General features: G+C 33.8%; 1 protein-coding gene across 1 annotated transcript in view; it reads right to left on the bottom strand.

The window, feature by feature from the left end:
• Positions 1–15291, bottom strand: part of Sik3 (Salt-inducible kinase 3) — a 474358-nt gene extending 459067 nt beyond the window's left edge. Inside the window, exon 1 of the mRNA XM_090388735.1 lies at positions 14593–15291. Within this exon, the coding sequence (XP_090244861.1) occupies positions 14593–14739 (147 nt within the window). The 5' untranslated portion in view covers positions 14740–15291. The remainder of the gene's footprint in view (positions 1–14592) is intronic.
• Between the last annotated feature and the right edge of the window lie 310 nt (positions 15292–15601).

The following is a 15601-nucleotide window of genomic DNA, read 5'->3' as shown; positions in this document are numbered from 1 at the left end:
ATATTAATCATTTTACCACTGATGATTTTTGCTTCCAGAAAGCTATGGGAATCCCATATGAAATTAATACCATTTCATCAGAAACAGGAGATTTTGCTACTGGCCCTAAATTTAAAAAAGGTGATGATGTCCAATCAAGATTCATATTGATCTATCCAACATTAGCACAACCTTCAAAGAAATTGGTGAATAAGAATTAATAATACCTTCAGAGACATCATAGCTTTTTACTGATTAGGTCAACAACCACTCCCTGCTCTCCTGTGATCTTTTACTGCTATACTGAATGTCAATTTACAGATGAATTGTCTTCCTAAAGAAGACATCCTTTTTACTCAGCATCACTTCCCATTTTATTAGATTAGTCCTCAAGATTATCTAGTCAGCCACTGAAATGAGTAAGCAGCTTCTAGGATGACAGAACAGCAACTGTCAAATGGCTTATGTTGATCCATATAAGGAGAGTGCTGCAGAAAGCCCAAATTGACCTATTATTATTTTTTGCTTTTTTTTTTTTAATGATATAACTGAGACTTTGGACAGAGGTCCAACTAACTTCTTATGCACATGATATAAAGATCCTGAAAGTGACTGTACCATCTGCACAGTGTACAGTTTAGTAAACAATGGTTAATAAAATAAAAGAATGGTTAAGATATAATATATTGTTTATTAACATTGATGATAGCTTTTATAGTAAGCTACTCTAAATGTTGATGGCATCCTTCTTTCTAAGACAACATACATAAGGGGACAAACTGAAAAAAAAGGACAGATGTGCAAAAATTTGTTTTCAGCAAGAGAGTGATTGATAGAACAAACTTCCATCTGACACTGTGTAAGTGGATAACTTGAATAAATTTAAAGAATAATTATCAAATTATAGTGGTGGACAGATGAAGTGAGTAGGGTTTATTTGTTTTCCCTGGCTGATGCTATATAAGCCTGTTTTATTTGCATCATTTGCCTCTGTTAATACTCCGATTATATTTCTCAGGCAGATGGAACAGTATTTCCCAAGTTATTCCAGTTAGCGCAGACCAAACGACATACAATTCAATTGGGGAACACAATAAACATAATTAAAAAGAAAAGCCAATAACGTAATGACAATTAGTGCAATATGATTTTGACAAGGTACTTGATGCACCTTAAGAAATCCCCATAAAACAGCAAACTTACTAATTATTGAAAATGATTTCATTCCTGACAAGTCAAAAATACTATATGCAGAAAGAGGAATTTAAAATGCTTGTTTGCTTCTAAACATCAAAGGATTTTGTACACACTACAAAGTGTAGTACTTTTGAATAACATATTTCTGATGATGCAGTAAATATTCACTTTAGTAGACTTCAGAAACAAGCTAAAGAGAAGGATGGCCTTGGTTTTTTTTTTTTTTTTTTTTTTTCTTTTCATCAGTGCAGTACCAGATAATACTGGTCTGCAGAGATTTAGATTATTCCAGAATTTACAGTGTTTCTGGGAGTACTTCTAGTGCTAATTCTAAAAATTCAGACCATTTTTACTTTATCACACACAGTTTATTTTACACATTCCATGAATTGATATTAAAACAGAGCTATGATGCTCTGTTTTAACAGAGCTAATCTGTTTTATTCTTCTAAACTCCATGTATAAGCATACTAATTCATTTGTAACTGACATGTATAGGTCTGAACATGCATATTCAGACCTGCAAGTCAAACAGCTATAAAAACCTGCAAAATGTTTCTTCAGCAGTCAGTTGTTTTCTAATGGAGATGTACTCACTAGTGTCTGCTTCTAAAGAAATTTTCTTATTGACTACAGCAACTTGTGGTTCTGTGAACAATCAAATATATTTTGTTACATCTGCAGTAACTATATTGTGGCAAAACAAAGGCAAGATATAATATAATTTGTGAAAAATGTATATGCCGCATATTTTGGAATTAAATTACGTGACCAAGATAAGGTGTATCATTAATGTGTGGACAGCTAGCACAATTGTGGAAAGGTGGTGAAAAGAAATCCATGACATTCGCCATCCCCATGGCATGGAGGAAACCTCAAGATTGTATTAATGAACTACTACTTCTGTTCTGTAAACATAGCAAGCTATAATGCAAAGAAAAAGCTAAGCATTGTAGTCCCCTAGCAGCATTACTTCAGCTCTAAGGCTAGTACCCCATGAGCCTGAAATACTAGTACCACCTGCACCAGTGCTCTTGAATACCCACCAGATCCAAAATCTGACCTTTGTGATCTAGAGGATGATATAAACTATTGTGATAGAGAAATTCATAATTCTGGATGACAGTAGTTTACACAAAGTGAACTCTATGATCTCATCAGAGATTTAAACTACCCAAAGGGTCTGTAGAACATTTACGATCAAGTCTGAAATCCAAAAATCTACTGGACCCCATAATGATCTTTTCATGGTACAAACATCATGAAAAAGAATTCATTTCCCATTTTTCTCAAAGAAAGGACAACAATATATTGCAACATTTCTGCAGTTATGAAGAAATTTGGGAATATTCCTACCAACAAGTATAGTAGAGACTATGGTAATAGTTGTAGTAATGCAGGCATGTGATGCTACATAAGCTCATATGCTTAGTGTATGAGCTTATGTAGCATCACAAGCGTTATGTACCATCAGCCAAAAAAAAAAAAAAAAAAAGAAAAAAAAAAAAGAAAAAAAAAAAAAAAAGAAAAAAAAAAAGGAAAAAAAAATTCACACAACCATTCCCCCTCAAAGGAGTTCTTCATAATGGAAACAAGTATACATCCATTCCTGTAGCCCATTCAGTATACATAAAAGAAAACTATGAAAATGTTAAGCTAAGCTTCTTTTCGAAAAAAAAAAATTCAGTACAAGGATCATGGTTAGCTAATATGAGGAGATTTTAAAAATTATTGGTCTATTACTTGGGCAACAACTTAACTGCACAAAAATAGCTTGCTTTCTGTGCAAGTGGGATAGTCAAGCAAGAAGTGAACATTGAAAAAGGAACAGTGTAGCCACCAAGACAGTCTCTGACACAAAGTTCAAAAATGAGCCACTAGCAGATTGAAACTAAGTAGTTACCTCCCCAGCATACAAAGCTAGGCTTAATGAAAGAGTTTGTCCAACACCTGAAAAAGAAGGAAATTGTTTCAAGTATGTTTACACTATATTCTCATTGCTTACACATGAAAAATATCAAAGAAGGAATTTTTGTTGTGCCTCAAATCTGCTATTAGACTCTGTATTTGATGAATCCATGAACAAAACTGAAAGAGACACTCGGACTAGCTTTAAAAAAGTAGTACACAATTTTTTGGGAAACAAACACCCAGATTATGAGATGATCATGAGTGACCTGCTGGAGAAGTTCAGAAAACTAGGCTGCAATATGAGTATTAAGGGAAATTTCTTACATTCTCATCAAAACTGTTTCCAACAAAATATTGATAGTTTAAGGGAAGTGCAAAATTAATTCAAAGTACCTACTGTGAATTAAAAGTACCTACTGCATGTATACTTGCGTGTACACCAATGCTAGGAGTTTGGTAAATAAATTTGATGAATTTGAGGTATTGCTTCAAAACATCAAAGGCAGATATTGTTGGGATATCAGAGACGTGGTGTTACACAGATATAAGGAATGCAGAACTGGAATTTGGGGAGTACAAGGTGACATAAGCATTGGGAGATCAAAATTGAGAGTAGGAGTGTGCTATAGGCCTAATGACTCTGATGAGTATAATAAGAAACTGTACAGGGAAATAGAGCGGGCCAGTAAATCAGAGAGTCTTATAATGGGAGATTTTAATTTCCCAGATACTGACTGGAATTTGTGGGTTGGTCACTCACACACTAGCAAGGCTTTTGTGGATTTATTGGATGATTGTTTTCTATATCAGCATGTTCGGGAGGCAACTAGAGGCAACTGATCTGATTATCAGTAGTGATTCTTCATGCATTAAGAATCTGCAGATAAAGGAACCACTAGATGGCAGTTATCACAGTGTGCTGAAGTGGGATTTACTCAAAGATGTTACTACCATCAAAGGTAAAGGGAAGGGTTTTTGTTTTCGTAAAAGCAACTACGATGGTCTGAGACAGTATTTAAATTCTATACAGTGGGACCAACTGATGATGTTACCAACAGCAAATTCAAAATGGAAAGCATTCAAAGAGCATATCTTGGAAGCTACTAGGCTTTACATACCAACTAAGAAATATTGTTCAAGGTTTAGGCCTAAATGGATGTCAGATGAACTAATGAGACATATGGTGGAGAGCATCGGATACATATAAATTAATGGTGACATGGAAGCCTATGATAGATATAAGCTGGTCTGTAACCAAGTCACAAAGGAGATTAGGCAGGCAAAGGCAGATTATGATAAATCCCTGACAAAGTATGCAAAGAAAAGAGTTCTTTAATTAACTATGTAAACTCTAGAAGGAAATGGATGAATCTGATTGGTCCACTGGATATTGATGGTTCAACAGTTGAGGATCCTGCTCAGGTGGCTAACAAACTAAACGAGTATTTTGCATCTACATCCACACATGAGAAGTTATTCGGGAAGGGGGAATGCCAGAGGTGAAGTAAACTCTGGCAGTAAGCTAGATGATTTTGTAATAACTGAGAGGAAAGTGGAGGAGAAATTGTTGAGGATAAACATAAAAAAGGCACCTAGGGTGGATGGGATCTATCCAGTTATATTAAAGGAGGCAGCAAAGGGAGTAAGCAAACCCTTAGCCATAATTATGAGAGCTTCTTTGGACTCAGGGGGAGGTACCCATGGACTGGAGAAGTGCAAATGTGACCCCAATTCACAAAGGAGGATCAAAGGCTGACACAAGTAATTATAGACCTGTGAGTTTAACTTCTGTTGCAGGAAAATTAATGGAGGCACTGCAGGATCATCTAGACAAGACTTCAGTTATAGCCGAGTGGGTAAAGTACCTGCCCGGCAACCCAAAGGTCGCGGGTTCGATTCCCGCCTCGGGCTTGGATCAAAGTACTGCAAAAAACCTTGGGAGGTGCAATATGGCCACAGAAGCCGATGCGCCAACAACTACCAAATCAAAAAAAAAAAAAAAAAAAACTTCAGTTATAGCTTGGACACAGCATGGTTTTGTTAAGGGAAAGTCTTGCCTGACCAATTTGATTGGATACTATGATGCAGTCACAAAATAACTGGATGCAGGGAATAACTTTGATATTATATATTTGGATCTTAGAAAGGCTTTTGATACTGTTGCACAGGGAAGACTGCTGCACAAATTGGAGCAGTGTAACATTGGAGGCAAATTGCTGCTGTGGGTAAAGGGGTGGCTGAGGGGGAGAAGACAGAGAGTGGTAATCAATGGACACTGCTCGTCGTGGACTAATGTTATTAGTGGAGTCCCTCAGGGCTCAGTGTTGGGTCCATTATTGTTTTCTGTATTCATAAATGATATTGATGATGGTATATCAAGCTTAATGTCGAAGTTTGCAGACGATACAAAGGTAGGCAGGGTTGTCAAGGACACTACTGACACTATGCTGCTGCAACAGGATCTGGAAAGGTTGAGCAGATGGGCTGAGAGGTGGCAAATGAAGTTTAACATTGACAAATGTAAAGTACTACACATGGGAAACAGCAACCCCAGAGCAACGTATCAACTCTGTGGTATTACACTGACAGTGGTAGAGAATGAAAGGGACCTGGGGGTGGTTGTGCAGGCAGATATGAAGTTCTCTGAGCAGTGCAGATGGTCTGCAAGAGTAGCTCATGGTGTCTTGTCAATGACATACAGGAATTTTTCTAGCAGGGATAAGTAGGTGATTATTCCCTTGTATAAGGCAATGGTCAGGCCACACCTTGAGTACTGTATACAGGTCTGGAGGCCTCATTTCAAGAAGGATGTAGAGCTGCTGGAACGAGTACAGAGAAGAGCAACAAGATTAGTGAATGGAACAAGAGGTTGCTCTTACGAAGAAAGGCTTAAGTTTTGCAAATTACAGTGTCTGGGGACTAGGCACCAGCGAGGTGATCTGATAGAGGTGTATAAAGCCTCGAATGGTTTGAGCATGCCCAATGCTGATGGGATTCTTCCTCTTGCTCAGAATAATCACCTGAGAGGGCATAAATTCAAATTGAGGAAGGATAGATGTAGGATAGACGTGAGGAAATTTGCCTTTAGCCAGTGCGTGGTTGGTTGGTGGAACAGACTTCCATCCCTTGTTGTGGAAGTTGATAGCCTAAATAAATTTAAGGCTCGGCTGGACAGGTATTTCGAACGAATGGAGGGGTGAAATGGGAGTGTTTTTTGTTTTTTTTTGGCTGATGCTGCATAAGCTTGCTTTCTTGCATCATATGCCTCTACTAATGCTAATTAATTACAAGAAAATTCTTAAGACAGGCTCCCCCACCATCGTGCAACCAATGGAGTAAGTTTTCAACTCTGTGTAAGTCTTGTTACCCTGCCCCTAAAATGTTCTAAACAACTGTAATTTCTGCATGTACATTCAGGTTCTCTAATGCAGTTTTTTCCCCCTATTAAAGGGATAAAAATGTAATAATAATGGCTACGGGTTCTTCATATGTCGCTTAACAGTAGCAGCTGGCCATAAGGTGTCATTAAACCACAGCACAGCCACAATAACACTGAAAAAAATAAAAGTAAATTTTTTTGGTATTTATTACCGATTTATATATATATTTTTTATTACTAATATGTACTTATAATAATCAGTGCTATAAATAATTAACCATAACATAATCATATTCTTAAATCAGCGCCTAAAAGTAACATGCCTCTCTTAAACTGGCTCTTGTGATATAGATGTAATGTCATCAGGATCGAAAGCTTAGTGGAATCTTAACCTAACATTTTTGCTTAAAAATAAAGCAAACTCAACAAAACAAATCAAAGCTTTCAAATTATGTACAAAAGAGAGAGAGAGAGAGAGAAAGAAGTAAATACTTAAGGATCACAGCAACATTTAACAGGGAAATCTATCTCGAAGCAGACACAATACTGATATTATCAGGGATTCAACGAAAAGTTTGAATGAATCATATCAGCAAATTATCGACATCTACCGGAATCCCAAATCATAGAGATGGAGTTTAATTGGTTGTTAATGAGCTGAATTCTGACATTAATAAGAAGCACTAATACAGAATATTAAATTCCTGAGGCCCATTAGATAGGTGCAGTTGATTGGATTCCATACTTTTTGGTAAAGTGTCTTAGTCCATATCTAACTGAACCACTCCAAGCAATTTATAACTCCATCCTTGCTAATAGAGTTTTTCCTTAAAAATCTAGAATAACTATGCTTATGCTTAGTTATTCTAGATAACACCCTTCCAATACCAAAAAATACAAAGCCTAACTCGTGGAGCACTATTGGCCTATATCCACTACCTCCACATTCTTAAAAATACTAGAAAAAGCTCTACTGCCAAAGTTAATGGACATTCAGCATCAACAAATTAAAATGCCTGGTGCAAGTGTACATGCCTTAAGTTAACTCTGATTCAGATCCACAAATGAGACGAAAAGGCTCAGGAGACCAGAATCACAGCCTCAGAGACAAAATGAATATGACATCCTTTATCCGATTAATGCCTACTTCCATAGCACATATCAACTGGCACACTTTTGGTGCAAACCATCAATGTCATTCACACCTTTTGGACAGATACAGCGATTCTTCAACCTCAGGTGCTTCGCCACACCATATTTCCCATAACTGACCATGACAATGATGTCTGTATTTACCTCGCATGCAGTCTCGCAACTCACAATCTCTAAACAGTTAAGTTTTGTAAATTATTTCACCTCCATTTCCTACAGTATGGGATCTTCAACAAATGCTATCACTATGTGTGTGGCCTCTGTTAAGCCTTGGGAATATATGCAAGAGCCATGTCATCTTGGAGCCTCTCTCTCTCTCTACCTTAACTAAAATATTGTCTATATTTATCCAAGGTATCCTGGATACACTTGCAGCCCTCATTATCATACCCTTCCTATTCTCAGAGGCACCACAATGGGGAAAATGCAGAACCAATAAATACAGGAGGAATGCACACAAAGATCACCAAAGTTATCAATTATTGCATATCTACCATGAACAATCACAGGAAAGAATCAATCTACACAACAGTGAATATAAAGTAAGCATAGGTGGCACATAGCTTTGCTTTCCAGAACACAGCATTAATTGGGAAAATATTCTGCATGCATTCATTCTGTCTTTGAAGTACTGCTAGGAATGGATATCTGCTGGTATCTCACACACACACACAACTTTAGACCCAGATCCCATGTACATATTAAGGATTTGAACTCCCATGTGATTTTTGATCCTGCTTTGTGTCCAAAACAGGATCAAAACGTTCCACAACTGAATTTATTAAAAGTATCTGCATCAACAAATCTATTATAAAAAAAGAAAAACTTTTATTTTTAAACCTAGAATATCTAGAAATTTTTTTTTATAGTAGGTGGCATTTTGATTACACATGCAAAAAAGGTTTATTTTTATTAACTACAGACAGTAATTTTGGACATTTTTTTACAATGTTGCTTTTTGAACATTGTTTTTTGTTGAATAAATTGGCCTTATAGACAAATGATTGCCGAAACATACAGCAAAAAATCTTCAGAGGGTAGGATATTTTTTTGAATGGTACAAAATTTGATTATATCTTAAAAAAAAAAAAAAAAAATTCAGGATAGGATCAAAACTATAAAATTGATTTATTTTATATTTTTTACAGTGTAAAAATTTAAATAATATGAAGCATTTAAGGCTTTCCTTTCCCAAAATTTTCTGCAAATTCTGGCATGATATGAGTTGCATATCGGCTTACCTAAATTCCCTGGTTCATTTGACTCCTTTTCTTTGACAAGATTTGATATTCTTCATAAAGAGCCTTTTGATATTATTTGTTTGGCATTTTGGCTATATTTAATCATTCCACAAACAACCAACCCAACCAAGTTCGGGGGGGGGGGGGGGGGGGGAGAATTTGTGAAAGGCACACGACGTAGAATCAAGTTCTTGATAAAGAAATTAACACTTCATATAAACTATTAAAAACAAATTTTAGAAATTAGTGTAATCTCCTTAAAGATTAAGGAAAAGTCAAACTAAATAATTCAAACACAACGATATCCAACATTTCAGGACCTCTTCGGATTCAATTTAAGACATTAATATTTTAAAAAATAAAAAATAATAAAAAAACAGTAGCAGTCCAACCCAAATTATATGCAGAAATGAATATATAAGGTCTGAAAACTTTATATTAAAACTTATTTAATTTTTAATCATGAATTTAATTTTATTCTCTTCCCAGTAGTTCATGTTATAACTTATCAATCTAGCAATACATTAATCAAACCTTAACACGAACTTTAAAACAATATCATCCTATGCCAAGTATATCAGCAATTTTTGCATCCACTAAAATCAATGATATAGTGCTGTTGCAAGGTCTGTTTTTCCTGAAAATGTTTCAACATGAAAAATTGTAATACAACATAGTTCATAAAGAATCTCTATTAAAATGCTTGTCTGAATTCTAATTTGTCTTTACAGCAACAACTACTGAATTTTATCCCTATGTCTTTCTTTGATTTTTTTTTTTTTTTTTTGAGAAACAAATAGTTGTCAGTGGAATACAACGGTGTCATACAATATTTGGGTTTTCAGAATTTTGACTTCTTATCTCAGTTTCTGTTTACTTAATTCTATCTTCATTAAAATTTCTGGCTTCCCCTCATTTTCTAATGTTGGACTGTTAAGAAGTCTAATCTTGAATTACAGTTTTTTATTTGGCATTGTCGTTTTCTTATTTGATTTTAGTTTGCTTAAGGGTTTCATTTGTTCTTACAGTTAGTTAAATTTTTTTTATTATTTTTTTTTCATGTGAAGGTCTTACTCACTTCCAAACTTTGTCGCTACAACTAAATGCTATCTTCATTTTTTGGCTCTTCACTCTCATAAACACATCTGTGTATGTGTAAAGTACCTATCATCCTCACCATGCCTGCCTTTTCATGTAGATGGAAAGGCAGGCATGGTGAGGATGATAGGTACTTCTCTACTCTATGATGATCACTCCCATGTGATGGACTGTCATATAGGTAAGTTATTCGTATACTGTATATTATAACTGAAGCACTGGCTATTGTCTGTTGTAGTGCAATATTCTAATGTGCAGGGAAAAAAATTCTCAGCTTCTTCACATCGAAAGTCAACTTTTTAAGAGCTTGTTTTTTGTCAACAATTTATTAAATATATAAAACATGAATTATTACTGTTTTTATTATATTCAGCAGAATCATGAAATACACATTACACTTAAATTTTATAAAAAAAATTAAAAATCCAGGATTTAATCATATCCTACCTTTATCAAAGGGCAGGATATTTCTGAATGGTACAAAAGTTGCTGTGCAATTAACTATAAATGTTACATATTTCAAAAAAAAAAAATTAAGTGCATCCTTTAAAGCAAAAGGATAAAAAATTCACATTTGTTTTATTTTATTAAATCACAGAAGATTTACGAAATACATGTTGAATCTCAACTTTTATTAAATGCCAGGTGAAGTAGAAAGAATAAGTGAAATATTACAAAGAGGGAGTGAATATTACATTGTGAATTATGTGCAGTGAAAAGAATTACTTTATATTATTAGTTAATTAGTAATTACCTGGTAACAAAACAGTTATTTACTTTATACTTCTGTTAATCATAGAAAAAGAAAAAATCCAATTTAAGAAAAAAAATCTAATGCACCTGAAATGTAACAAACTGAAACAATATCTAACTTGTTTCTTTTCTCAAGGGATTTGTACATCTCTTCCATCTTAAATATAAAGTACCAATTATCTTATAAACCACACCAAATAATCTCAACTTATGTATTGAATAAATTATACTAACTATGAAAAAAATCTCATAAACCATAGAACTATGTTTAAAGAACAGACACTAATATACTTGTATAAAATCATTAATCCTTTGAAATGATTATAAAAGAATGTTATTTGCATTATACTCACAATAAAATGAATACTGAAACCACAGAGTGTAAGAGACTACTAGTGCATGCCAAAATCAAGTGCTTCATATACCTTAAAGACACTTCAACTGTTACACTATAACATTACAGCTTGACCTCACTTTAACATTGTAACAGGCTAAATATTACACTATAAGAGCAATAGCTAAGTTCCTTTTATTGGAAATAATTGGCACAGTGCCAAGCATAATACACAAAAATATTGGACTTTTATGACAACAATGTGTAACTTTTAATTGACTTGTAAACTTTTTAAGGATTATAAGTGAAAATAACCACTATTTCTTTTAGTTACATCTTGTAAACAGAGCCCAAAGAGGTTACAAAGCATTGAATACTCTTGTGAATGAATTACTTAGCTAGAAAAATTTGCCTTGGTGTAATCTTCAAATTCATTCATTAAACTAATTAATTAAATGTAATTTATGTATGTGCATTAATTTCCATATTTGGGAGGAGGAATAAAATTATCCCAGGAAAAAAAAAAAAAATTCTATCATTTTTATTACTTCCCAAAAATAGTAAAGTAGACTTTACTCATTTTCATCTCTTACCTGTCACGTTCTAAGAGAAATACTGGATTTAAACTTTTCAAATATACTGAAAACAGAATAAATATATAAAGCCGACTGATTTAACATTACCTTTAAGTGTCCTAGTCCATAAATTGTTAAAGCCTGTTTATTCTAGGGCATTTAAAATAGTAGGATTAGTATTTTAAAAGAGTTGCATGGGGTTTTAATAGTGATTATGTATAATGATATCATTCATATAATGTTATCACTTTTGTTAAGTCGCAATCAAACATATTCAAATATTTAGAAAATAGATACATGATGTTTACTGTAATCAGTGCTTCAGTTAATGTTATACCTTTTTTTGCCTTAACACAGTTTACACATATGCAGTGGAAGTGATTACATAACATCCCAATTTTTCTCGAACTCTGCCATGTTGCATGTCTACTTACTGCTGTTGCTTTGTACGGTTCATATGGTAGTTGATGTCAGTGGAAAAAACAAGTAGCATATCTATGCTCCTACCAGCCTGTTTTACACTAAGGCATTAAACCCTTTACTAATTCTTGACTAATATTTTCTTTATTTGTATCTAACAGTTTGTATGAATTTCTGGAACCATTATGACAGTTTCAATTTTACTGATGGACTTTCTTGAGGAAATAGTGAACAAAGTACTTTATATTGTACGTTTTCTTTCTGTACATGTACACATTTTTTTATGTAAAACATTTCCACTCTGCATTAATAAACAACGCTAAACAATTCAATTCTCATTTCCTCGTTACTGTTATCAGTTTAGCTGAGTCCCGAAATGATCACAATTAAGCGACATCCACTGTATAGTGTTTATTTATTTAGCCCCATTATAAAATTTAAAAAAAAAATAAATAAATAAATAAAATAATTGAAGAAGTGTAGTTACTGGAAAAAATGTTGATAAAGAAATGTTTTTCTTTATGTGATAACTTATTATCATGTTACAAATAACTGACTTATTTAATGTCTTATTACATAAAATATGAATTTGATTTTTCAGACAGAAACTTCAGCAATTTTTGTCCACTGATTTAATTTATGCTTTTTTTATCGTTAAGTTTAAATATGAAGAGCTTCAAAGAATCATTCGTGACATGTATGTACAACTGATCTTATGTTTTAAATTATGACTTCCTTTTAATTTTTGATTAATGATATATATTTAGTTTTATCATGTAATCATGAATTTTTGTATGGCATATCAGTTACCTCTGATATGATTGCTAAAATGTAACAAAATTGTGTAGTATAAACTGTTAAAACACTCAGTTTCACATTTTTAATTATGACAAATTGATATTTTTATACTACAATGTGATGAGTAATAAAAATATAAATAGTTAAAAAAGAAAAAACAAAACGGTTCCATGTGAAAGTAATGATAGTTTTTAATACATATCCCTATCTCGTACATTTATAATAAAATGACACATGAGGAACCTGAAAACGCACCTTAAAAAAAAAAAAATCAAACCACTATTTAAGAGGTTTCTATGGCTTATTTTCCTATTGACCACTTATACCATGTATATATTAAGATTTATTAAGTTTATTTAGCTATTAATTAAATCAGTATACATCAAATATAGTGATTTACTTAATAGCTAAATAAACTACCTTAATATTCATGTGGTCATTATAGAAAGTTAAATAACAGTTCTTTAGTTCCTGGCAACATGAAAATAATTTCTATTCACTGCACAATTTAGGAAAATGCACGGTTACCATCGTCCATTATAACGCACCCTACATTTCGATCTTCATTCACACGTTTATGAAAACATTTTAATAAATTACAATTGGTGCGTCATACTTTTGCAGACTAATATTTTTGGGCGAACTTCAAATTACCTTCTATTTTAATACAATACGACTGTAACTCCAATTGTTTCAGATCTGTAATAAGTGCCATTTCTGTACTAAACCTTTCAGAAGTTAATAGTTAACTTACGTATGAAGAATCACTAATTCTGAGAAAGGCAGAGATTAAAAATCACCTGGTGATACCATGGTTTCAGATATAATGCGCAAAAAAATAAAAAATAAATAAATAATAATAAATAACTGTGCTTACACTCGCATTCAGAACGATATTTTGATAATACAGAAAGCATTAAAGCTACACACAACGTGCTTACGGATTATGACGTGAAAGTTGCTTCTTCATTGCGCTTTCATTCAAAGAAATATGTATGCTGATAATCAAAATTCTATTATACGTGTTAATTACAAATAGGACTTTTGCCCAATTATACATCACAAATTAAGCAATTGATCTTGTCAATGAGTTACAATTTTTTAAATGAACGTTCATGAACATTTTAAATAACTTTTTTTCCAACGAATTATACCTTTATATTATTATTTATATTTTATTTAAAATATCCAGTATTACTTTATATCTGTTTGACAATATTTCATTCGTTAATTGACATTAATGATGGGTAGTAGTCTGATAGTTTCCGTTACATTTACTATGTATTTTTTTTTACTGTATTTTGCATCACTCTAATAATGCTCCACCAAAGATTTTTCGAAATAAGATGTATGCACATACTTCCTATAGCAACACAAGCAGGGAAAAAAAATAAATAAATAAAATAAAAAATATATATATTATCTCATACTTAATACAAATCTCTTTAAACAAACATTTATATAAATCATAAATAGGTCATGATTTTTAATTAAAGGGACCAGGCTATTACAATTAACACCACATAACCCTTAAAAATATTCTACAATTATGCCATAAAACCAGCATGAATATTCATACTGGATTTCACTTACTCGTAGAACTTCATTGAATATTTCAAAAACAAAAATAAAAATAAAAAACAGATGCAAACCATGCTCTTTTCTGAAAGGTCAATAAGTTTTTAAGAAATGCGACTGTGACTTTCTCTGTGCACGTGGCCACGCAAATAAGAGATTAATCAGTTTTTCACTTACCTTCGTTTTTGTTATCATGTGGGTGGCTAATTTCACGACAGCAAAATTCCCTTTTCCAATGGTTTTCTCCAGCTGGTAAAATCCAACTCGCACTAATCCTGCTGTCGATCCTAGTGTAGCACTTGCCTTCCTTACGTCCGCCGCCATATTTGGCCTTCACCTTGCACATGCGCATTCCAATAGCCTCGTACCCAATCAAGTCATGGCAAGCTAGTGATTGATTTCAACAAGCGGAGAACGGTGATCACGAAAACACAATAGATAAAATGTGCATTTGAAGCAACTTGTAGCTATAAACCTTGTCACCTAGTTTCCCCTTTAAATCCCCTTCTTTATCATCAAACAATTTCTTTAGAAAATGGGAACCTTAGGTGTAATAGACCGTAGCAAGTTTTGCTGGCATGCTTCACAGCGAAAGGAAAGCTACTGTCTCATTACTCCGATCGCGGTTATATGTCAACAGCCTGCTGTCATACTTTAAAAATCTATACTAATTTCTGACTCACTAACACACAGCACATAGTCCAACAATTGTTGTATATTCCATATTTAAGGAAACGGCAAATCGCAGAAGGGATTACGACGACCACAGAAATACGTCCACAACGTATGCGTTTATTGCACGAACCTGGAAAGTAAAGCCAGCTCGAATACAACATTAAATGAGACAACCCTCTCCTCTAGTCGTCACCGTGTAGTTCTCCCAATGATCTCAAAGCGTTCTCGTGCCAACTCTGACGTCAATTACGTCAGAACTTACGTCAAGCGCGCGACGGTTAAAGCGGTACCTAGAACTTCAATGCCGAAGCCTTGGCACATTGAGCGGTGGCTAAACAGCATGCGAATATCAGCTCACAAATAATGCACGAGTTAATGCCCACAGTTTATAGCCTCGGCCCAGTGTAGCAAGGTCGAACGGATGGTAGGTGATCACCGGGCGGTCTCGCTTCTCAGTATGATCCAGGAAGTTTTATAGACGGAAATATTCAGAGACAGTCTCAGCTTCTTT

Source organism: Mastigoproctus giganteus, chromosome 2, assembly GCF_048544385.1.
Source record: "Mastigoproctus giganteus isolate SK-2022 chromosome 2, ASM4854438v1, whole genome shotgun sequence".
In the NCBI taxonomy this organism is placed as follows: domain Eukaryota; kingdom Metazoa; phylum Arthropoda; class Arachnida; order Uropygi; family Thelyphonidae; genus Mastigoproctus; species Mastigoproctus giganteus.
This window is presented reverse-complemented; position numbering and strand designations above follow the sequence as displayed.